The 25509-nt window shown below is 49.7% G+C and overlaps 1 protein-coding gene across 1 annotated transcript; it reads right to left on the reverse strand.

Annotated features, from left to right (window-relative positions):
- Window positions 1-2297: 2297 nt before the first annotated feature.
- CPD (carboxypeptidase D) lies at window positions 2298-25509 on the reverse strand. The gene is made up of 21 exons (XM_058854507.1): window positions 24743-25509; window positions 22463-22710; window positions 15239-15381; window positions 14350-14519; window positions 13405-13772; window positions 12817-13008; window positions 11798-11965; window positions 10747-10856; window positions 10200-10302; window positions 9623-9765; window positions 8957-9126; window positions 8084-8395; window positions 6728-6923; window positions 6374-6509; window positions 5523-5672; window positions 5025-5120; window positions 4868-4932; window positions 4579-4710; window positions 4054-4239; window positions 3643-3742; window positions 2298-3020 (listed from the first exon to the last, which is right to left on the reverse strand). Exons 1-21 carry the CDS (start codon window positions 25432-25434, stop codon window positions 2794-2796), a joined length of 4107 nt encoding a protein of 1368 aa, XP_058710490.1. The 5' UTR covers window positions 25435-25509; the 3' UTR covers window positions 2298-2793.

Consider the following 25509-nt stretch of genomic DNA (forward strand, 5'->3'; position numbering starts at 1 on the left):
CCCGCCCCGTTTTAAGGAAGAACGAGAGAACGCACGTGGACATCAAAATAGTTTTATACAGATTATTGATCTCGGTATACAGGTAAAAAACAGGCGGCAGCGGCGGCCGAGGCAGACCCAGGCCCAGCCCCGCGCCGCCCCCTCCCCTCCCGCTGCCAGGAAACGGCGATTCAAGTCCCTTTGAAAATGTACATTTATTTGAAGGCACAAGTGCACAGAGCGACAGCGACGGGCCCCCGGGGACCGGCTCCTCTCGGCCCGGGGCACGGATGGACGGACAGACGGACGGGCCGAGGGCACGGGGAGCCGCTCCTGCCTTCCCGAAGTGCCCAGGAACAAGCCCGGTGCTTGCGAAGCCCCGAGCGCGGAGCCGGAGCCAGAGGCACGCACGTCCCTTGGTCCTGCTGCGTAGAAAAGTCTCACACGTTTGCAAAACATCTCAAATCCACTCACCTTAAATATACACACCTACTCCCACGGCTAATTCCGAATGCAGGCTGAGGGAAAGGGCCAGCTCCTAACAGGACTTATTGCTACAGGGACAAAGCAGGGCCAGCTCTGTCCATTATCTGCTGCCAGAGCAAACAAAGCCCAAACACAGCCCTAAGAGCCATTTGCAAACTCGACTTCAAATAAAACCTACTGTGTCTCCTGTTAAAGGAGGAACACATCAGAGGTGAGGCAGGATTAATGCTACTGTGTGCTGGTGTCCTGGAGCCCATTACACGTGGAAAAGGGACAAAAAGGGACCAAACCCCGTTCCTTGCTCAGCACAGCAAGCTGGGACTGGGCACAGAGATGTTCGTGGTTCCTGCACAAGGCAACCAGAGCAGTTCTGTCACAGCAGATGTGGGACAGGAGCGCGGTGAATGCTCAGCCTCATCTCCCCATGCCCAGCACGCCTCCTCAGCCACACCCCGCGTTTCCTGCAACACAATTCCCTGCGGAACAGGGAAGGAGGGGCACTGGTGTCTGAGGGTTCTCTCTGTCCCTGCATAGAACCAGATGAGATGATGACCATGGCAGCACAGTGATTCTGGAAGGGCATTTCCACAGGTAGGGGTGAGGAACAGCTTCTTCCCCAGGTGACATTGCCCATGAGACCTCAGTGGGGCTGTTCCCCCAGAGGAGACCAGGTCAGAGCCCTGCAGAGCAGACCCCATTAGATTTTTGGGTGCAACCCCTTCACCCACAGACACCACGTGCAGGTTTCACCAGTGGACATCCCCAAGCCTCTGGAGGACAGAGCAGCTTAGGGCAAAAACAAGGCCTCAGGCTCCTGCACCCCAGAAATCAGCTCAGTGGGGCAAGAATTAAAAAAGAAAATGAGCAGCAAGAAAATTAGTGCCTATTCCAACCCCAGTCTTCTGCTTCTGCAGAAAGCACAGGAACATCAGAGATACATAAAGGCTTTGGAAATCAAACATTTCAACCATTCTTTCCTTCTGGACATGCATTCTATTCCCCACAAATCCCATATGTCTTAGGGATATGTGCTGCAGCTCCTCTTTCCAACCTCCTGCCAAGTGCTACACAACAGAATTTGGCTGCTTTTCCTTTCTCCCTCAGCAGCAGCTCAGCCCTTCCTCACCCCCTGCCCCACAGCTGCAGCCACACACACAGGTGGACCTCCTGCTCCACACTCCAGGGATGCTGCGGGAACAGAACAGATCCAAGCCAGCAGGAAATTTGCTGCCTGCCATCACCAGAGCTCAGTGATTAAATAGTACTAGGTGGACAGTGGCAAATGGTGCAGGTTTTCTTCAGAATTTAGCACCAAAGTTGGGCCATGGTTACTCCCATGACCTCTCCCTGCTGCTCCAGTAATGCTCAAATATAAAGCAGTGGTCAGAGTTTACTGTTTCCTACTGAATAGTGGTGGATTTGAGCAAAATTGATCAGGTTTTCTACAGATCAGTGAACCAATTTGCTCAGAACAACCTTCCAGCTGCTCTTTCAGGTACAGAGCTATTGGAACATGAACATGAGACCCCAAAGCCAAGCCTATGACACAAACAAAACACAGCCAGGGTGGTAGGGATAAAGTTTCTTTGCTCCCCAGAAGTCAGGAACAGCAGCATGGCAGAGCTGGCAGGCAGTGGAGCTCTGTCAGAGTTCACTGAAGCTCTGACTTTCTCCAGCTCACATGAGGAGCAATGTCACCTCCCCCAGCCTTCAGGAGGCCAAATCACTCCCTGAAAGTAGTGATGCATTAGAGGTACCCCACAACTACTGCAGGTCACAGCAGGAAAAGCTCCAAGGGGACAGCTGAGAACCAAAGGCTTTTTTTTTGGGGGGGGGGGGGGAGGTCGTCTTTTTCTGAGATCTGCTCTCCAGAATGTGGAGTCACTTTGAAGGATCTGGCTTCCCTCAAGCATGTAGTGGAAAATATGAAATCAAAACAGGTAGAGAAACCTTTTTTGGAGTGTTGTGACCACAACCCCATGCAGGTCTTGGGGCACTTCCCCACCATCTGGTCCCTGTGCTGAGATGCTGGGGAAATGCTAAGAGCTCTGCTGGCCACCCTGTTAAAGCTGCCTTTCAAACCCCATCATATAAACCTCCAGATCTTGACCCAAAAATGTAACAAACCATTTCCCCATCTCAGGAACAGCCTCCAACACCCACTGAGTGCCTGTACACAGGAACAGAGCAAACAGAGGAAAGCTGGGAGCTGCCACCCACCCCTCTGGAAGACACATCCTGAAGCTAACATTTCAAAACTGAACCACAGGGATCGCCCTCCACCACCGGGTCTGGTCCATGGAAACCTCCTTTCCTGCCCTGGAGGTGTCAGTGTTTGCTGGAGTACAGTGTTTCTTCTTCAGTGTCTGTTTCATCCTGGAATTCGTGGCTCAGGAGGGATTTCTTGGAGCCAGTGGACATCATGCGGATTTCGTCCTCGTAGTCGTCGTGGTGCTGCCGGAGGCGGTGGAAGCCATCCTTGTGTCTGTTGGACTTGATGGAGCACACACACCAGATGATACAGGCAGTGAGCACCAGGGCAGACATGCTGGCACCTGCCAGAGAAAGGACACCAAAGTTAATGCCATGTTCCCCCATGCCAGAGGCTCCCAGGCTTGCCAGCATCTCTCCTCCCTCCTGCCATCCCAACCACTTTCTTTCACTTCATTGTTACCCTGCTCCTTCCTCCTAGGCCATGGAGGACAGGAGAGCTGCTCCCAGAACAGGACAGACTCCATTTTCAGTGTTTGAAATCTAGGAGATTATCACCAAGCTCCGCTGCAGACCACTGGGTCTAAACTCCCACACTCCCCTCTTCAGCAGCTGACACCTTGAGAAAATAAAATCTCTTCACATTTACCTGATGTCACAACACCTAAAAAAAAGCCTTGAAGAAGCAAGATCTCCTATGCACACAAGCTCTCCCCATTCTAGACGTCTCAAAGTATATTTTGGACCCTCCAAATCCCTGCAGAACACTCTACTTCCTCCTTCCCTCCTACCAAGAGCGGTTGGATGAGTTTGCAAGGATAAGAGTGTTTTCAGAAGGGAAAGCAGGAGATGGCTTAAACCTGCAGGCTGCTTTCCCAGTTCAGTGGAGGGTCTCTGTCAGCTGAAGTTCTCATGAACTGATACAGAAAGCAAAGCTCAAAGCTTTGATAAAGAGTATCACTGTACCTGCCACAGTCACAACCAGCTCTCTTGGCAGTCCAAAAATCCTGTTTTCTGTGTCAAATACTATGAACACAGAGCTGGGTGCATCATCACGTACAAAGACCTGCAAAAAAACATGAGAGTTTAGATCACCTCAGATCTTGGGGATTCAGACAAGAGAGACACTTGTCATCTGCCTGGTCCTGCCCTGGTCAAAGGAAAGTGCCATGGAAAGAAAAGGTACTCCCAAAACCACCCTGCTGTGCTGGAAATGGATGTTTTCCATCCATTCTGTTAAGGCAGAAAACAGCTCCTGATGGCACCTAATCAGCAGTTAAACACAGGCACAACCAGGCAGCACCCAAACAGGGAAGATTTTATGTGACAGGGAACACAGGGAATGGGGAAACATCTCCAACATGGACATTCACACACCTTGACATGTTTCTGCTGGTACCCACTGGCTATTGCATCAATGCTGTGAAAACCTGGAGCCAGGAGCACGTGGAAATAGCCACCTTCTTTAGTGTAGACCCTCAAGCCTTCATTCAGAACAATGGCAGCTTTAGAAATTGCCCTGCCACTCTTGTCTTGGACAATGCCATGCACTCCCTTATGGACCTGAAACAAAGAATTTCAAACACTTAATGTTCAGATCCAAGCTTACAGTGCATTTATAACTAAAATGCCATCTATTTTCCCTCTAAAATACAGCCCACTCTCCATTCTGGACCCTCACAATAAATAACAGTGCAAGGCAACACAGCACAAATGTTTAACTCATGTGTCAACACATGCCCTGGTCACTTGCATCCTCTGCTCAATCCATTCCTCATACAGCCTAAATCATGAACATCTCTAATTACACAGCACCAACAAAACCACAAAGACTCTCCATGCTGTCCTCCTCCTCTCCCCCACACTTCACTCCAGAATTTCCTCCCACAAACTGCAGCTCACCTCCACAAGCATGCTAAGGAGAGATTTCCTGTGGTCTGCCCACAGGCCAGGAAGTTGTCCAGCACTGGGGAAGTAGCAGCAGCCAGTATAAACAGTGATCTCAGGACAATGACCAAATGTCACACTGAAATCCTGCAAAAAACAAAACCACAGTTACAAGGAAAGAGGTATTAAAAAAGCTTTGCAAAGTGCAGCTGGAGGGGGAGAAGCTTTGCCCAGACATCAGGACAAATATGCTTTTTATTGGCTGTTTAGCAGAGATGAAAAGCCCTGTGCCACACAGCAGTACCTTCATACTTCCCAGGTGACTGTGCCATTCCGAGCCACGGATCACTCCACCAGGAATATTCTCATCTGTGAGAGCAAAAACACAGCTGTCAGCCAGAGCTGGCCCAGCAGAGGCTGCCACAGGCTGACAGGGACTTAAAGGATTCAGCCAAACATACCTGACTTATTTGGACAGCCTGGCTGGCCCAAATGCATCACTGGGTGGTTGTTTGCATACAGAGACGCCAAATGCTTTAGTGTTTCTTTGTTCCCCACTGCAACAGCAGAAGTGAGACTTTGAGCATGCAACTCTCATTCCCTGCAGGGGCAGATTCCCATTTTAACCCCATGATCCTGTACTAAACAGAGACACATATTGTTTCAGGAGCATTCCTATCTCCTCTAACAATAAGGGGCAGTATCAAAAGCAGACTTTATACTGGTCCTGGCAGAGGAAAGGTTGAAATACTGCTGTAAGCATAAAAATTGCAAATGTTCTGATCCCTAGCTGAACCCTTTGAGGTTTTATAGATTGAATTATAGACTGTCAACTGCACAGACAAAGGGCTGAACACAAAGGAGGCTACAGAATACCACAAGCACAAAAAGCCCTTACAGCATGTAGTCACATGAATCTCTGCAGAGACAGCCTGAGGGAAACGGGCACCTGGTCACACCTGACTGTGTTGGCTTGTCATAGGGGTAAGTGACAAGCAGAGATCCTCCATCCAGAGCAACAGAGAGGCTGAAATCCTGCTTCAGTATCAAATTCTCCATGATGGCTTTGGTCTCAGGCTCTCGTGCCACTGAGTACTGGGTGTAATTGCCTATAAATCAGAACAACAAGTAGAAAAAGGAACTAAGAACAGTTTCCTCTGCTGTTTGAGAGGCCAGAAGTACATCCTTTATGTCTGAAATTAGGTCTGCTGCAGGTATGAAAAGGCCTCTGTTAGATCTCAGCAGATGCACCTGACTGATCAAGTAAAGCACCCAGCCCAAACTATCCATTGGTGGGGGGATTCATCTGCAAAACTAAACAAATGTTTAGTTCACAATTTCCCCAAGCTGTTTCCTTTTGTGCAGAAGGAATTTCATGTGTGTTTGCTCACAACAATGTTACGGAATTGACATTTTCTTAAGGAAGGAGTTAGGATGATCCCCACCAAACTTGGGCAGGGAACATTTCCTCCTCAGGAAGGGTGGGCTGATACAGTGCTATGGATACAGTTACATGGAAACCAGAAAAGCACAAAAAAAGGAGACTTTCTGGGGAGCATGACAGAGGGCATTTTTTTAGAGATGAAAGAAATCCATAAAGAGTAAAAATACATCAGGTATTATCTGACCTCTCCTATTCCTAAGTAACTCTGCTTTGTCTCTTGCACATAAGAGACTCCAAATTACTGTCTGTAAAGAGGATCTGAGCTCTGGAAGCTTCCCAGCAGCTGTGCTTCCTGGAGCACTGCCTTCTTTACAGGCAGACACTGTAACCCAGCAACTCCATCCAACCCTGGGGCAGTTGCTTTACTTGTGAAATCTGTGTCCAGATCTCTGCCATGAGCGTTGGTCTGGCCTATCTTCGAGGTGCAGCCTCTCTCCTGGGCGATCTCGCGTCCATCTGGGTTCAGGGAAGGCACAATCGTGATCCGTGTCCGGTCAATCAGCTGAGCAAAAGGAGAAACAGCACAAAGTGCAATTAGTAGGGTTCATTTCCCTGGATCTTAAGCTAGGAGCTGCAGTTTGAGGTTCTTGTCTTGTGGATCACACACATGGAATCACTGCAAGCCCCAATCCAGTTTTGGCAGAAGGAGTCTCCCCCAGTGAGCACTGTCATCTCAGGCTACAGCTGGGAGGCTCCAAGGTCTTTGTATTGGCCTCTCACCTTTGTAACAGCAGCATTCTTCTTATAGTTCATGCAAAGAAATTCTGCCAGTGTCAGGAGCAGCTCTGTCCCAACGGGAGCGTTTCCATGAATCCCAGCAACAAAGCGGATCTTGGGCTCCTCAGGCTCAGACTCGTTGGGCTTGTTGGAGATTTCAAGAGACCAGATCTGGCGGAACTCCACACTCTGACCCAAACTGCCAAGAGATGGGAAATGGGAGTGTCAGCTCAGCAACAGAGCTGCAACTCCAACCTGACCTCATGGAGAAATCCTGGCATGGAAAGGAACTGCTGCCAGCCTCCAGTGGGACGCTGCAAAGGCAAGAGAAACACAACCAGATCAGGGGGCAGATTTGCAGCAGCACTTAACAGAATTCACTGTGAACATCAGTTTGAACACCAGCATCTAGGTTATCCTGGTGTATCCAAGTCCAGATGCACAGAATATCCAATGCTCTGTACATGTCCCTACAGCCTATGGGATCATGAGAAATGTGGAACTGCTGGATCCTCTGTGCTGCTGGTGGTGGTTTTTGCTTTGTTTCTTTTTTCCGTTCAGGGCAGGATATATCTGGACATCAAACTAATTGATAAAGCAGGGAAAAAGAGGTCTGTTCCCAGTAATGGAGGAGCTGTTGCTGCAGCCATGCCATTAAGCTGGCAAACTGAGTGCAGGGAAAGCAGGGAACAGCTCAGGGCTGATGCAACTGCAGGGACAATAGAGGCTCCAGATCAGCAAAGCAGCCTTGGCACCAGCAGGGACAGCACATGAGCACATTGTGCCTAGTTACAACAAGCAAATGAGGCCCTGGGACAGAGGGACTTGTGCTTTCTAAAGCTGACAGAGGGTAAGTGCCACAGGTCACAAAGAACAGCAGAGGATGGCAGCAGCTGGTCTGCTGCAGGAGGGCAAAGATCTCGGCCCAGGGCAAGCTCACACAAAAGTGTCTCGCACTACTGAAAAAATCTGGAGGTAGACAATGAAAAAAAGGCCATCTGAGATTTCTAAGTGAAATCTGGTAATTTTTGTTGGGGACTCTTCAGCAGGGTGGATGTCAGAAAGGATTTAAAGAACAGACAAAATAGTAAGGAGCAGAGATATTTGCAGAAGTCTGGGATATCAATGGTGGGAATATCACCAGTCCCAAGCATCCCATGGGAACTAAGTCAGGGAAAAGCACATGGATGCACCTATGAGCCCCTGCAGCCATTGTTCTGCTACCACGTCCTTACACATGGGGCTCCTTCCATCTCAGAGAGCACAGGGAAGGGAGGGATGAGCTCCCCATCTCTGCACTGTGTTCATGACTAACAACTTCACACCCATTCCTAGCCCAGGCTGCTGCTTTGTTTTCACCTGGTGAGATTTGTGATGTGTGGGTAGTTGAGGTTGAGGCCTCGGAGGAACTCGGAAAGGTCCTTGTAGGGCCGGTATCTGTAGGGAGCCACATCCCTGGAGGAGGTGAGCAGGAGCCGCTCCAGACCATTCTCAGCAGAGAGATCTTTGATCAGGGTCTCAAACTCCTTCTCGTTGGGGTTGCTTGTGTCTGGAGTGTTCAAGACCAGCACCTTTCCCTCTTCCACTTTGCTGTCTGTCCGTGAAAGAGTGAAGTTGACCTGCACCCCACCTTTGCTATCAACTTCCACCAGCTTAGTGAGTGGATCATACCTGCCCAGGGAAAAGAAGGTACAAGAAAACATCAGGCATTTAAAACCTTGGACAACAAGCCAGCCCTGTTCCTGACTACATAGCCACATGGGACTGCCACTGCTCCTCTGCCCACAGGGAGAAGCATAGAAATAAGGAACAAGAACAGCTCAAAGGGACTGGGAATGGCAGGAAGACACGGAACAACTCAGGGCCCAACATGGCATTGAACTGCTTTTGGCTCAGGTGTTGCAAGGTTACACGGCAGAGTGGCAGGACAACAAATCAGGCTGTTCTAATACAGAATTTTGACAGCATTGAAGTTAGCAAGTCTGTGGGCAGCTGCCTGCAAAAGAATCTCCCCTAAAGACAAGAAGTCATCCACTCCTAACAAGGGAAGATTGGGATTGTACAGCAGTGCCAGGTGAGCAGTCTGACACCTTAGTCATCTCACACTGCTATCTGCACAGGCCAGAGGGCAGGAGAAACACCCATGCCCACATGTCCTGTAGGCAGGCAGAGGTGATGGAATATTCCTGAGTGGGAAGTCACTCATGTTTACTTGTGCTGGGGCTTGCTCACCCTCGGGCAGACGCTGTGATTCTGTACATCCCTGGGACCAGGAGGCGCCAGAAGTCTCCATCCTTGTAGGTGGTCACCGGGTGGTCGATATTGGCCACGCTGATGGTGGCATTGAGGATGCCTCTCTTGTCCACAGCATCCAGCACGAAGCCCCAGACACCCTGGTGAACCTGCACAAAGGAGCTCTGCTGAGTGCCAGCACTCACTTTGCCTCCCACCCCTCACATTTTCAGCATTCCCAGAGGGGCAAGGTGTTCAGGTTGGGCTGGAATGGACAAAGATCACCTGATCAGTACAGTGAGCAATTGTTTGGCTCGGGATGTCAGCATGGCGCTCTCTGCTCCACACCTTTGTTTGCACACTCCAGGTGTGCAGCACCAGCCCCACTCAGATAGCAAGAGAATACAAGGGACATTCCAGTCTCAAGAAACTCGAGGTAGTGATACATAAAAAGCCCCCATCTGTAACCTCTGGATGCTAATTCCTTCATAACTTTTGTTGTTTTCAGAAGGAAGGGAGAGGAGTTAAAGAGGTTCTGATGGGCATGCTTTCTGTAGAGAAGAAGTCTGGCCAGGAAGCAGCATTTGCAGATCATCCTGTTCATTCTGGCTTGTGTAAAGCAAACCCCAGAAGGAGCTAACCCTGCCTGAGGTCAAAGCACCTCACCTGTTTCATGAACTGCAGCAGTGAGCGCCGGTTCTGTGCCCAGTACTTCGGCAGCTCCTCAGCTTTTGGGTATTTCACACAGCCCAACTCAATGGTCACCTCAAAGCAGTTTGTATGTAAGTAATTCCAGTCTTGCATCCCACCTACAACAAGAATGTAAAAGAAGTTTTGACTTCTGAAGTCACAGCTGAAAAAAAAAATAAAAATCAGATAGTAGAAAAAGATGAAGTACAAACTTGAAGGGAAAAGGCTTTTACACAGGGCAGGATTCAAGCTTCAAAGGGATGCCAAAAGAGCAGACAAAACCTTCTGTCTTGTAAATACCTTTCATGCTAATAAAGTGCTGTAAAATTTTATTAAACTGTTTTGCTAATAGCCAGAGAAACTACACTATAAATTCCTTCCAGGAATAACTATATTAGGGCACATTATTTAAGAGGTTACAAAAGAAACCTGAGTCCCATTAATCAGAGCTGACCAGTTCAGAGTTCCTGACTGATCAGCCTAAATTATTTAAGCTTAAGCATATGCATTAACTTGAAGACAAACAGTGCAGGAGATTTCAGGTGTACTTTACCTGGAACGTTATACCACTGAGCCCCGTTAGTGATGCCATGTGGGAAGTACTCAGAGGGGTACATATCCTTACAAGGGCTTCCCTGGTACATCTTTGCATTTTCCTATAAAATAAGATGCAATGTGTGAAGGTGAGCCTGCACTCCACAGGCACAGGCACTCTTGTTCTACCCTCCCTAGAACAAGAACATTCAGGGCTACCAAACACAGATGTGGGTCTATCACTGCAGCACTGACTGCACCCACACCCAATCCCAGCCCAGATATCCTTGCTCTCCTCCCAGCCCATGAGCAGCATTTTCCACCACCCTTAAAAGTGCCTGCATAAGAGCTCTCCTCCTTCTGCCTGCAGAGAGAGCACGCTGGGCATCATTCATGGGATGGGAGCCTCCTGTAGGACCCTCCTGCTGTGCCTGCAACACCAGGGGCTCACTCACAGTGCCTGCACCCACCTCTACCAGCTGCTCAGGAGGTTCCCTGGAAGCTGAAGAGGAGTTTCCCAGGAGTCAACCTAGCAGGATGTGCCCATTTTTCTGTTAGAGCTTTACCTTGGAGTAGGCAAGTGCCAGCTTCTGGAACACAGCATCATCTGGGGATTTACTGTATATGGCTACTCCTTGTTCATCATCATCGAAGGGGTAATTAACCACCAGGGAACCTGCAGGCAAAACAAGCTTTGGCTCATACTCATGTGCTTTCCCAGTGATTCCTCAGCATAACAGTGGAAATTTTTCTCCAGCAAGTGCCAAGACTTCTGTTTCTCAAGACTTGGCATTAAACAAAGCATTAAACCCAGTGGATAGAAGAGACGGAAGCACAGGAAGAGATAACACCACACCTAGTTGGGAAGGAGAACCAAAGCCACAACAACATCAAAGCTTTGGCTCTTACACGAAGGAGGGCTGAACACAACCACATAATAACTGCTTTCACAAAGAAGTGGAAGCAAGGGGAGGAATTTCCTAGTACGTGCATGGTGCTTTTTGCCCATGTGATGCCGTTTTTCAGCTTTCTGGAATTTATTGCTGAAGGTTTCCCCAAGGGAGCTGTAGTAATAACACCATGAAACCCTAGACACCACTGCAGCTGGAGACCTGCCAGCCCCCTCACACCCACACATGACACTTCTGCACTACAAATCAAACATGCTGGCAATAAAGCATGCACCTGCAAGTTACCACAGCTACAAGCCAGCAAACTGTCTAGGGAGTAAGCTATAATACACAGAGACTTAATTTCCAAAAGGATAATTAAATTACTGCAAATTTCATAGTTCTGCCATGCGATTCAAGGCAGGGAACCCTCAGGACTGCATTCACTTTATAAATGCTCTGAAGCCTTTAACAGCCACAGCTCTATATCCCATTCCCAGACCATCTGCTGAGCAACTGCTCACAAAAGTCCATCCCCATCTCCCAGATGCCCCCTTCAGAGAAGTGGTTGGGGGGCCATGGTTTTCACCCTCTGTTTCCACTTTCTGCTCCATCTTGCAGCACAAGAGCTCCCCAGTGCACACCTAGAACGCTGTGGACACATCCTTGCAAACTCCCACCCCACAAAGCCCAGCACAGAGGAAGGAGCTTGGTTTGGATATGGTACCTCCATGCAGGTTTGCTGAGAGTACAAACGGGTAAGACTTTAGCCAGGCCATGACAGCACGAGTTTCTGGCTGTGGAGGGTCTGTCACATGGACAAACTGATCTGGAAAGTTCCTGTTCAGGTCGTAGTTGTTGCTGTTGTTCCTGCCAACAGTACCTCCTTTGTCTCCTGAAAATGAAATACAAGTTCAAGCTCATGCCCAGTGAAGAGAGGCAACCTCTTACTATAGATTTTACAAGTAATTAGTGAAGAGAGCAGAGAGCACAGCAGTACTGATTCCCCTACACCCAGAAAGGGGCACCGAGGCCCTTCCCAGCAAGTGGCCTGCTCTGTGCAGCAGTGCCTGAGGGCCCTTTCAGAGGGTGTTTGCTCAGGCTCTCAGGGCAGTCAGACCAGCAGAATGGCACTGAACCATGAACAATCTCTGCAGCCAGATGTCATGACCACAGAAACCTCAGAGCTCACCTTCTCAAACCAGCCAGACAAGTTCTTAAACCCAAGCAGAGCTCTGCTTCCAGAAAGTGATTCTGGACAGTCTCTGTTCTGCCACCCTGCAAGAGCCACGTAGTTCTAAGACTTCCCTGAAGGATGTTTTTGCCAGTTTTAACCTCATTATAAAAATCTGTGTTATCCTTGGACAAGTGCTCTGCAGACAGCCTGGCTCCCACACTGCATTTACTAAGAGAATGGACCAAAGCACAGCAAGCAAGAGCTGTGTCAAAGAAATGTCTTTTTTTTTTAAAAAGCCCTGGATTAGCCATAAACCATCAGGGGACCCAAAACAGGGGCAGCTCACAGCACTGCTGAAGTATAAGAGCTCTCCCCAACAGCTTCCAGACTCCATCAATCAGGGTCCACCCACTCATCCCACAGCACACACCAAGTCCCTTCCCAGCCTCCCCCTGCATGGAGAGCACTCCTGCTCCAGCAAGGCTTCCAGATTTCTCAGGGATTCCATGAACCCAAAGGCTTGTTCTGGGAGCTAGGAACCCTACAGATTTTGGCACAGACAGCAATACCTTCCTGGGACTTCTCATAGCCATCAGGGTTCATAGATGGCATGATGTGGATCCGTGTGCTCTGGACCAAGTCAGTCACTTCAGGATCTGTGCCAAAGTTCTTGCAGAGGTACTCGATGAGGTTCAGGAGAAGCTCTCGCCCCACAACTTCATTCCCATGCATGTTACCGATGTACTTGAACTCTGGCTCACCTGCAGACACATGGTTACACCACAGAGACAATTATAACCACTCTGTTACACCTTGGAGACACCTCACCACCCTGAGCATTGCTCTTGCAGGCTTTGCTGGAAGGCATTTACCTAAAACTCACACTTCTGCTCCCACAACCCTAAGAACAACGTCTCAAGGAAGTCTCTTGGAAGTCTCTTCTTCCCTAGAGCTCCATAACCAGCACAGATGTCCCCAGAAATGCTCTAACACAGTGCCACCCACTGCACTTGCACTTTCTATAAAGGATGCTACAAGGAGTAGCTCAGTCTCTCAGGAGAGGTGCCAGCTCTGCACTCCTTTTTGCTCTGCCTCTCCCAGTACAAAGGGTCTGTCTCTTGCATTTGTGCCTTACTAGAAAGGATTTTCCACATCACCTGCTTCATGGACACCAGGGTTGTCAGAGATCTCCATGACATAGAGCTCCCGCAGCTCCACGGACTTGCCCACGGAGTAGAGGCGGGTGATGTTGGGGTACTCGTTGGCGTAGCGCCGCAGGAAGATCTCCATGTCTGAGAAGTGGTGGTGGCGGAAGTCCACGGGTTGGATGGGTTGATGGACAGAGGTTGGATTTGGGGCCTCAGCCTGCACAGGGGTGGGGGTGATGGCAGTGACAGGGGCAGGCGCTGCCGTGAGCTGTGTGACATTAGGAGCTGGTGGCATCACAGTCGGCTGCAAGGAGAAGTTCACTTCTGTTGCATCTCCCTCCTTCACCTCAATGTTCTCTTTGGTCACTGGTGTGTAACTGTGGAAAAAACAACTGGCTTCAGCAAGAAGGCGCAAGGAGGCTCTGCAGAGCAGAGGCCAAAGCTCCCTGCAGTCCTTCCATCACTCCAGCCTACTCCCTCCAGCCCAAATGCACTGGGATGTTAATGACTGACAGATTCACAGGGACCAACTAATGGGACTCACCCCAAACCCAGCTCCACTGCTGTCCTTGCAAGAGTCCACAGGTTCAGCAGGGAAGAAGCCCCAGATTTATCACAGGACTAGCCAAGAGGCAAGTTACACATTGATGCCCAGGCTTGGGACAACACAAACTGGAGTAGGGAGTGACCCTACTCCACTTCCTCCCTTTGCATAAACGGAAGATGCAATTTGATACAAGCAGTCAAATAGAAGTTGGCAGAAATTCTGTGCACTCAACAGCATCCTGCTGCAGGAGCAAACACAGCTGCAGCTCTGAGCTGGAACCATTTACTGCTGCAGCTTCCAGCCATGCTTCTTAAATACATGAGGTGTTTTGGGGCAGGGGGGAGGGAATCGGGAGAAGGAACAGGAGCAGTTGGCAGTGTGGGCACAGGCTGCCATAGAAACATTACCCCATCACAAAAGCAGTCAGGTTGTAGGTCCCAGGCACCAGCAGCCGGTGGTAATCACCAAATTTCCCTGCTGTGATGTTATGAGCAATACCAGCAACAGCAATGGTCGCATTGTCTAGGCCAGCTCCTGTGATTGCATCCCTCACAAAGCCCTTCACGCCAATGTGGACCTGAGGAAAACAATGCAAGGACCTGGCTGAAGACAGGCAACATCAGAGGAACAGTGTCCTAAGGCAGCAATACCCCCTCACCCTTCCCCAAATGCAGCAGAGCAGGGCAGCTGCAAGGCAAAGGCACCCAAGGGGTCAGGACTCAGTGCTCAACCAGACAGGAAGGACAGGAATTCCAGCATGGACAGGGAAAGCAGCAGGACCTCAGGACTGACTCTCCCTAACAAACTCTCTAATTCATCAGCATGGGCAAACTGCAATATGAACATAGCAGGGTCACAGGCCTAATTCAGCTGCCTCTGATCCTAGGCTAAACTGCCACCTACTCAGCTCATACACAGCATCTGGAGACAGCCTGGCAGAGGGCTCTGCAAGCCAGGGTCTCTGCAGTGCTGATGCTTGTGAACATCACTGGAGATTCATGGCACTGAGACCAGCCAGTACTTGGCATGACTTAGAGAGATCAGCACCAATCAGTCCCTCTAACACTGCACCCCACAAGAGCAGAGCTCTGCCATCATGGGGCATGTGGGAGCTGTGGCAGAACCACAAAGAAACACAGCAGCTTTGTAGCCACCAACCTCCAAAGAGCAGCTGCAGCATCTGTGTTACCTCACATGGCAAACAAAGCCACTAGGGCACCTGAACACGGTGCTCTCAGACCACCATGGACACACAGGTTTTCATGGACACCCACCCCCAGGCCCAGCCCTCACTACCTTCTCAATGAAAGCCAGGAGAGATTCACGGTTGTTTGCCCACTCCTTTGGAAGCTCAGAGGTCAGTGGGTATTTGCAGCAGGACAGCTCCAATGTTATTTCAAAGCAGTTGGCCCACACGTAGTTGTAATCCTGCATCCCACCTGAGAAAAAGGGGAAGAGATGTCCCAAGAGCAATGCACACACACCCCACCACAGAATGCTGTTTCTCCTTGTTCTTCAGCCCCACATGGCGTCTCCCCAGGATGCTGCCCAGCTCCAGAGTGAGCAGCCTAAGGAGAAAAGTCAGGTCACATCATCATGACAGCCTATGCTGTAACTGGAACACCGGGCCACTGAAATCAGCCACAGCCAGCTCAAAGTGACAGTCCTTTTGTCTCATGTGTCCATCAGCACAGCTCTTGGGAATTCAAACAGGTTCAGTTTACATTTCCAGATACGACAAGCCCAGTGTGCCACACCAGACTCTGAACATTCCAGCTGCCAAGTCCTTCCCCGAGCATTCTAAGCTACCTCAAGATTTGTGAGGTTTGCCTGCAAGAGAGGTTACTTCGCTCAAAATGAGTTTGATAGGAAAGAACACCAGACTATCAACTTGGGAGCTGGCAGTTCAAATCTGCACACTGGAATCAGTTTCAAGGACAACTGTTCTCCCAAAAGCCTCTTGGCAAAACTCTAGACAGGATCAGAACAAGGCTTCCCCTTCTCTATTTCCTCAGCTGCTCTTTCCTTATCCAAGTGCCTGCACCTGAGAAAGATCCACCTGGGAAAGTCTGAGAAATTTGTTTTTGGCCAAGTCACCAACCTCCTCCCACCCTTCCTCTGTAAGGCAGGAGTTTCAAACAATGAAAGGATGTTGCAACACCTGGAGACAGTTTGTTAGCTTAGTGCTAAACCAGCCAAACCTTGGTGAGCACACAGAAACAGGAGTGCACAGAGCTGTTTCCCAGCACTAAGCTCATCCTGCTGTTCTTGCCCTCCAGGGAAACCACATGCACTGCTATGAATCAAAAAGGTCACCTTGTCCCAGCAACTGTCCTGACCCCATTTGCTGAAGTTTGCAACCAACCCTCAGCAAGAAAAGCTGTTCCTCAAACAGGACTGAATCATATCAGCAGGACTTGAGGGCTGCAGATATCAACACTAATCTGGAGCCCAGACTTGAGCATGCTGCCGAAGATTGCAAATGTTCACCCCTCTAAACATTTCTGAGAGCTTTCAAGAGTAAAAAGGACATTTCAAAACCACCACACGTCTGTGAAACAGCTTTCAGAATCACCCTGCTAAACCCCACCACATGACAGCAGCCAGATGATCACACGAAAGGATTGCTCCCACCACTCAATCAGGCAGTTGTGTCAGTAAGGAAGACACATCACACGACATTTTTTGCATGCTGACAAAGTCTCCTGGCTTACACAAACTTATTTAGTTAGAACACAGGCAGACTGGTGTGTCACAGCCTTGGCCACCACTTCCTAGACAGCTCCATCCCAACAGCAGCGCCTGCAACCAGAGCCCAGAGACCTCCACACCAACAGAATGATTCCCACCAGGGTCACCTGGACACAAGTGCCCAGAGTCTCTTCTGGAGGAGATGAATTGACTCTCAGAAGCCCCTCTCTCAAAGAACAGCAATGAATTTTCTCCACAGGAGGCAGATGCCAAGTCCAGGAGAAGGAAAGCAGAGAGTTGTGGCAGATATTATGGCACCAGCCTGCAGAGCCCCAGCAGGAAGGACTGCAAGGAATGCAGATTTTGTGCACCCATTCTTTGCTTGGCCCACTGAAGTGCTGCATTAGTGCTGTGCCAATAGACCTCATTTACTTTGAGCAGCTGAGCAGTTTCCTAATCATTCACAAGCCCCTTGAAATGAGGGACTCTCCATGGCACTGGCAAATTAACCAGCCAGAATGGGTCAATATCCTGATGCAAATGCAGTGCCTGGCATTAGCAGGGGCTGTGTTAATGCCTGGTCAGGAACAGCAGCACTTGACCAAGCAGAGAGGCTTCTACCAGAGGTGGTGGACCAAAAGGTCAGGGTCCACTGCTGAATTCAATAGCCCCACTCAGCTGGGTAAAGCATGGATGGACTAACAGCATAAAGTAGGATTTAGAACAGGCCCCTGGGAAGATGTGTGGGATGGTACCAAAACAAAGATGTCCCAGTTCCTCCCAGTTCTCCTGGGAGCCTGCTGCTAAGGGAACATGGAGATTTCATTGTAACAAATCGAGTGTCACTTGCAGCCAGGAGAGCACTGCAGCTCACGCTGACACCAAAGCAGGAAAGACTTTTCTGTATAGCACAGGGGGCCACAACATGCTGGAGGACTTTCTAACTCTCAAACCCAGTTCAAGGGGTTAGAGAAACAAGGGCTGTGAGTCTGATCCATGCTCAGCTTCACTCAGCTCCTGTTACCAGGCTCAGAACAGCATGAACAGCAGGCTGCCCTCTCACCAGTAAACACCACACCAAGTGAAACAATTTGCCAGCCCACAACCATCTGCTCCTAGCAGGACGTTAATGCATTTGAAAACATCCAAAATGTAAACCAGAGCCATTATGAAACATATTTAGCGCTTCATCTGCCATTCGAGCAAATTTAGGACAGATGCTCACCCATAATAGAACAGCACCGGACTAAATTACAGTTTGCTACATCAATTCTGGTAAAACTGTCTCTTAGAGAAAGTAGTCCACTGCATTCTTGAAAATTTGGATAGTATCCACTGCACATATTTGGCCTTCACATGGCTCTGTTGCAGAGCAGGACAGTTATTTTTACAGCATGTGGAATTGTGTATTTTCCCACATACCATCTGCACAGTTTCCCCTGACTATGCAGAGACACAAGAGGGGTAAAGAGAGAACTGTACTCAGCCTGCACTAAAAAACACTACATTCATGGAGCAGAGCAGAAATACACCCCTGAGGCACAAAACTGCCAGACTACAGTGCTTCTGCTCTGGGTAATATCTAGGATAACCTGTTGGAGTTATCAAAACCTTCAGCATTTTAATCACAGGGTGTCTTTTAGCCTCCCCATGAAGCACCATTCCCCTTTTCACAGAAAGTCTATCCCTGGCTGGCAGTAGGTCACAGAAATGCTCAGAACAAATCTCCCTCTTGCTCTGATCCTCTCCCTGAGCATCAGAACTGTACTTCAGGCAGGGATCCCAGGCCTCCTGCAGCACAAACACTGCAGAGCTCACACTGACGGGGGCCTCTACTCCCTGCCAAGCTCAGACCAGGAGAATGCAGCTCTCTAGAGTCAGGCCTGAGGATCCAGATACCATAAATACTCCACGTGCCAGGAGAAGCCTGCCAGGCCAGCCAAGGACTCTATTTTCAAACTGCGCTATGCAAAAAACTAATTCCAACTCTCACTGGAACAGACATCAGCAGATAAGGAACATGCAGCTAAGTTAAAGCAGAAAAACAGTCATGTGTGCTCTGCAGAGAGAGCAGATGGCACTAAGCAAGCTGGAGACATGATTCAATACATGGCACAAGCTGCTGACTCTGCTCAGAACTGATTATCTCATAGCATGGGACTGAGTGAGCACCAGCAGCAGCACCAAGCAGGCAGAGGAATGTTCTAGTCCATTAGTCTGCAATCATCATAACAATTTAATTAATCAATTTATTTAATAAATAAAACTGAGAGGAGGTGAGGTTTGGGCCTCCAACAGCAGCAGCTGTATGACTCAGAGAAGCCCAGCCCAGCAGCCTTTTCTCAAAGACAAGGGCAGTCCCAAGACTGCCCAGCAATTCATGACAGATGTGAAAAGAGGCCTTAAGACATTCAAACCATCAAGCCCAAACTTCTCTCAAGAAGAAAATGAACTGCAGCAAGACTTCTATGAAAATACAAGCACATAAATGCAGCAAATCATGCATATCCCCAGAAAGACATGACTGAGAGCTTCTGCAAGAGCTCACTCAGTGCATGTGCCCTCTGCCATGCCCAGGAAACAGAGGCCACCAGTGATGCCATACTGTTCTCAGCACTTATTTTAACTGCACTAAAAGCTGGTTGAAAGCTGAGTGTGGCTGGTAACCACAATCAAAACAACCCAGCAAGCACACAGGTAACCGAAATCCACTTTCAACCCAGGAAGTGCCTCGCAGTAGACACCAGAAACATCTCCAACACCCAGACATCAGAGTCACACTAGCAAGAAAATATCTTTTAGGAAGGGACTGCACATAAAAACAAACCTTCCAAGGCTGCCCACAAAATACACTCATGCTGAATTTAGTTTCTGATCTGGATCTCTTAACAACACAAAGGCAAAGCACATCCCAGCCACAGATGAGAGTGGTTTCTCAACTGCACTCCATATCCCAGCCTAACTTTGCATGTATTCCCTTGATCTGAACCTGCCACTTGGTAGTTAAAACCCTCAAAGGTTAAAAAGGAAGAGAAAGAGCATGCACACCAGAGATAGCCTCTAAAAAGCATCCCAGTAACAAAATGCTTACCTACAGCAGCTGGAATGCAGGAGCCAAATTCAGCTGTCTGGCAGAGATCCATCTTCCTCTGTGCACACTTGACCTTAGCAATTACTCTCATGGTTTGTACTCGCCATCTCGATCTGACACATATAAGAGGCTGTTTGCAAACTCAAATGGAAGTTAATGGAGTCTGGCACCAGCATAAAATTGAACTGGTAACTCCAGGACAATGAATCCCACGGCAGTTTGCTCTCCAGCACGTTTGATTTCACATGATAAAATATGGCAGGAAAATTTCCACCTGTTGAAACACTCTGTTTCCATTTCTTTGTTTTTCCTGGCTTTAGTTCACTTGGAGCCTGCAGGAGTCTGTCCTGGCACAACCTGATCTGGAGGCCTCGAGCACGTGCCCTGCACCACTCAGAACCATGAGCTCTGGTTATCTACCTCTAGAGCTCAGCTCATGGACTGGGATTTCCTCAGACTCATTTCACCACACATTTCAATTCTGCAATCACTGGGAAAGGCCTCCTGATCCAAGCACAAGCCTCTGCACTCCTTGGCACAGAGCTGAACAACTCAGATAACTCAAAACAGCCTCTCTAATGGTTTTGCTGCTTCTGTCACACCACTTTCAGCTGACTCCCCTCTGCTTATTCTTCATCCACTACTAAAAATAAACATTAAAACCTACAACCTGGAAGGGGTGAATTTACACAACATCAAATTACATGCATGATATTGGTAAGTTCACCCATAGTCTCCCTGGGCTACATTTTACATTAATTTCTTGGCTCTGGGGGAACTGCTGCTGCCACTCTCAGCAATGTTCCACTCTCAGAGTCCACGTCAGCAGGACTGCAATCTCTGCCCTTGAGTAGCCACCAGTACTGAGCCTGGCACTGTGGCTTGTCACAGAGAAAGGCTTTATTTCTGCAGAGACTTGGGTGCTGGAGGCTATTGGATAGATATAAACCACAGTGATGGCAGTACACAGCAATCTGGTCTGCAGTTCACACCTTTCATTTCCTGTGAAAAGAAAATTATGCCATTTCCTTGTCCTGTTGTCAGAGCAAAGGCTCTGCCTGCGAAGTTCACACACAAACGCCACAGCCACCAACCAGCTGCCCCACAGCCAAGCAGGAGGATGAAAATGACATCCCTGCAGGAAAAAATGCAGCTCTCTGGGTTCAGGGGAACACAGACCCAAAGCTCTGGAATAACTTTCTCCTCAGAGCACACCCACCCCACTTCATTACAAGGACAGAAGACCTCAGAGCTGCCATTAAGAAACTTCCCAGCTGAAGTGTTTGCCGGTAACAACAGCCACCACAACACGGCAGCACAGATCATCCAGGATATCCTGTTCCCTCACAAGCCAAGTCACCAGATTACACAAACTTTCCTGCTGGACTTCTCACAGCAGCAGAATGAACCTTGAGCCAGCAAACACCAGGGCTGGTGTGCTCAGCAGGGTAGAGGGAAAGAGACAGCTGGTAGAGAAAGGGATCAAACCACATCTTATTTGAACACAACATCTTATTTGCCCAGTGAAATCCTGAGGGATGATTCAGACACTGCTAAAAATCAAGCCTTCTTCCTTCAGAGATGATGTGCTCAGGCCCTATAATGGGTCCCTCTCCAGCCTTCCCAAGAAAGCTGGATGCAGGATTAACTCAGGACTCTGCTACAAAGCCCATGTTCCAGAAAGACACTGTGTCACCAGAAATCATTAAGCTGTAAGCTCTGAAGGATAAACAACATTGGTTGTCACTGCATACTCAGCACTTCTGCCATCATTCCTCAGCCACAGCAGAGGGGAAAGCAGAGCAGCATAGCAACACAACTTCTTGAGATAATTTCTGCAACTTTTTTGTTGTGTTCTCACCACAGAAGTTCCTGCCCTGCCTGGCGAAGCTGTGGCTGTACATCCACCAAGGACCAAGGAGCCACAGCAGTGGGGTAACTTGGGAGCCCTCCTTCCCATGAGAGCTTCTCCTATATAAATTATTATTTATATTTTCAACCAAACCGACACACACAGAGCAACCCACTGCATGGCTGAGCTAGGCTAGTAACCTTCATCTGCAAAGGCAGAGTGGGGGCACCAGGAGGTAATCTGCTCCTATTCAGCTCACTTCCACGTGCAGCTGCATGATGGAGGGATCAAAAGCCCTCCTAGAGGCTCCTGCAGGGCAAAATTCAGATCCATTCTAGATCTCTCACACTGGTGGATAAGAACAGGTCATGCAGGCTGTCACCCTCCACACAGGTCTATGAGTAGAGCAGTCCATGGAAAAGCTGCAGACCCCACTTCCAGCAAAAACTTCTTGGTTAGTGCAGAACACATATCTAAATTTCATATAGTTTTACAGCAGGCTATTCTATAATCACAAAATTACAAATTCAGAGGTTAAAAGACCTCACAGAACACTGGCATTGGTTTAATACCTTTAACACTCATTTCCTCCTTAGCAACTGTCAAGAGACCTACAAAAGTTCATTCGGCAAATGAAGCCTCCCACATGCAGGACAACTCTCCACCATGTAAGGGGGTCAGGAAGAACCCTTCCATTTACTGTGATTTCTTCCCTAAAAACACCTCCCAAGCTGTTACTCATCAGTTGGTGTTCCCATGATGTTCTCCATTCATTTCAAGCTGCCAGAACATATTCAAAGCTAAAAATATTACTTAATCCCCAGTCCTTTCCTCTGAGATAATCGCCACTGGTCTGGATGTGAGTTCTTGGGTGAGCACAGTTTACCTTCTACGTCGTACCACTGGGCACCATTTGTGATGCCATCTGGGAAGGTCTCTCCCTCCTCTCCAGGGCAGTTGGGTTTGCCAGTTCTCATGATGGGGTGATGTGAAGCATAAGCTTTTGCCAAATATTTGAAGACTTCATCATCAGCTGATTTACTGTAGACTCCTGTGGGCCTGTGCGTGGGAGAGTCATCGTAGGGGTAGCTTGCCACCACAGAGCCACCATGGAGATTGCCAGAGAGCAGAAACCTGGGGTTGGGAAGGAAAGGGAGAAAAAGTCAGACTGGAAACATTCCAACAGGAAGTTGGCTACAGCCACCCAACCAGTTATTCTGCCGCTTTCCCACCCAAACCATGCTCTCCGGAGCACCCAAACTCTATCTGGGATTAATGAGGCAAAATGCACATAAATGGAAGTGGAATCAATGCCAGAGATGGAAGAAGGTTTTTTCTGCAACCTGACACTGAACCCCCAAACTTGGTGACAGACAAAGCAATGTACATAGCTCTTGTCAAGCTCTGAGTACATCTGGTATGTGCAACAGAATTAACTCCCAAATAAAATCTAGATGTGAGAAAGAGTTGTTAACATCCCAAGCCAGAAAAAATAGCAGGGCATGTCCCACACCCCCCTTCAGTTTGATCACAGGCAGCACAAGCTTTTCAATGACTACCATAGGTAATTTCCTCTGTTCTCCTCTTCCCATCAAACACAGCACTGAGGGGAAGAAGAGCTCTCCTGTGCATTTGCTCAAATGGGATTTGGTTTCCAAGCAGAGGTAATGTGACCAATACCTTTACCTTGCTTAAAATAGTGCACACAAATTGCATTACACCCACTATCTCCCTTTTTAATCAAACAGTTCTGTTTACTCATTCGTTTTTCTATCAGCAGTTATGTTAGTCTAACAATAACGCCAGTATTAACTGGTGCTGCCAGGCAGAGGGACACACAAAGCACCACATTCTTCCTGTTTCACCCTGGCTGAGAGCAAATCCCACCTCACATACTAAGAGAAAAAAATAAAAAGCTCAAGGTGTTTTCAAAATGATATGAAGAATGCACGTGAGTTTCCCTATAAACCAATTTTGAGCTGAACCAAATCTAGAGGGATTTTAGTGCAAAGTGCTGCACCAGAACGTTCCTAAAGGATTCTTAGAACACAGCTACTGGCGAAGTTTCTGCAGTTCCTCTGGAGAACCATCCCCGTGGTTACTGCCATCCACCAAGTTTTAATAAAGATCATTTGCTCACACAAATTTTGTTTCCCAAACACAAGCAAACACTATACAATGCTGAATGTTTTGTGTGTTGGTGGGGTGCACTGTCACTCCCTCTTCATGTCTTTCTGCCCCTATTTTGAGAAGAAGGCCACAGTTTGCTGCAGTGCATTGCTGCTTTCTCTGCACAATTTCCCACGGTTGGTTGCATTGACCTTTGTAGTCTGCACCTTACACAGTTCTCTGAAGAACACATGACAAACGAAGAACCAGTGCCCAGCTCGGCCACTGCTTTTTCTAGGATTGCCCCAGAACCCAACACTAGAGCTGGGCTTTAAAAGCACCATCTCCCCTCCTGGGCTGCCCCACTCCAGGCACAGCAGCTTCCTCCTGTGCTACCCCTTAGGATGGGGAGGGACAAACGGGTCAGCATGGATAATTGAGGCTCAGCCCCACGTGCTTCAACTGAACACATGGGGAAGGCAGCTGTAAAAACAGGGCTTGCCTTTGCAAATGCTGCTGCATAGAGCATTATTGCTAAATCCAGGGAATTCCCCATGGAACACAAAGGTGAGGGGAAGAAGCCCTGTCCAACACAACTTTGTTAACATGGTCGTACAGAGGACACTTAACCCCAAATATTTCCAGCATCCCACAGTTTGTGGAGTAAGCATTATTGGCCCTAAGAGCAAGACCCACTGACAAGCCCACAGCAAAGCAGGTGAGAAGTTTCCAGCCACAAGTTCGAGGAGATGGGACACATGCAGATGGCCACGGAGGCCAGAACATCTGGGTGTGGGCAGGGTGTGCCTCGCAGGGCTGGTGCAGCTCCTCGGCATCTGCACAAAAACTGGGGCCACCAAATGCTCTCCCCAGCACAGGACGGTCCCAGCCGCGATGAAAGGCCGACGCAGGGAGGCAGGCTGAGAATAAACACGCGTGGAAATTACTTCTTCCCCCCAGGCCTTGCTGGGAAGCACCGGGGAGGGCTGGAAGCTGGCTGACACCCTCGGGAAGTGAATTCTAGGGTCTCCCATTCCCCGGAGCGGGCGGCACTCACCTGTTGCGGCGCATCCAGTCTATGAGCGCCTGCACCTCGGGTACGGGCTCCAGGTTGGGCTCGGCGTCCCCGAACTGGTCGGGAAAGCTGCGGTTAAGGTCGCGGCCGCGGCTGTTCTCCCGCCCGCCCTCGGTGCCGCCGCCGCCGCCGCAATCGCCTTCTTGGGCGCGCTCGAAGCCGTCGGGGTTGAGGCTGGGCAGCAGGTACAGGTCGGTGGTGTTGAGCAGGCGGACGATACGCTCGTCGCCGCCAGCCCAGCCCAGCACCAGCTCCCAGGCCAGGCGCAGCAGCAGCGGCCGTGCCAGCGGCTCGTCCCCGTGCATGTTGCCCACCAGCTTCACCTGCGGCCGCCCGGGCAGGGCCGCGCCGCCGGCCGGCTCGTCAGGGCGCTCGGGGCCCAGCCCGGCCGTGAGGCGCAGCACCCACAGCGGCCGCTTCTCCACCGATTGCCCGATGCTGAAGAGCCGCACCAGCCCCGGGGGGGCCGCGACCGCCAGCGCCCGCAGCGCCTCGCCCAGCTCGGCCGAGTGCAGGTACCGCAGCGCCTCGCCGGGCACCGCGGCCGCCGCCTCCGCTTTCTTGATGTGGGGGGCGCGGGCCGGACTCTGCAGCGAGAGCGGCGGCAGCACCAAGGCCCAGAGGAGCAGCAGCAGCCGCGGCATCGCCCGGAGCCCCCGCGCCGTGCCCGCCATAGCCCCGCGCAGGCCCCGCTCCCGCCGCGCCGCTGCGGGTCCCGGCCGAGAGGGGCAGCGGCGCTGCCCGGGGGG

This window comes from Poecile atricapillus, chromosome 21 (genome assembly GCF_030490865.1).
Source record: "Poecile atricapillus isolate bPoeAtr1 chromosome 21, bPoeAtr1.hap1, whole genome shotgun sequence".
NCBI lineage: Eukaryota > Metazoa > Chordata > Aves > Passeriformes > Paridae > Poecile > Poecile atricapillus.

Excerpts from the sequence above, each read along its gene's own strand:
- CPD (XM_058854507.1), bottom strand. The coding sequence starts at position 25,434 with ATGGCGGGCACGGCGCGGGGGCTCCGGGCGATGCCGCGGCTGCTGCTG. Across the intron at positions 9,766-10,199 it reads TCAGTGGTATAACGTTCCAG|GTGGGATGCAAGACTGGAAT; the intron begins GTAAAGTACACC and ends TTCTTGTTGTAG. Across the intron at positions 5,121-5,522 it reads TGACAAGCCAACACAGTCAG|TGGGGAACAAAGAAACACTA; the intron begins GTGTGACCAGGT and ends CTGCTGTTGCAG.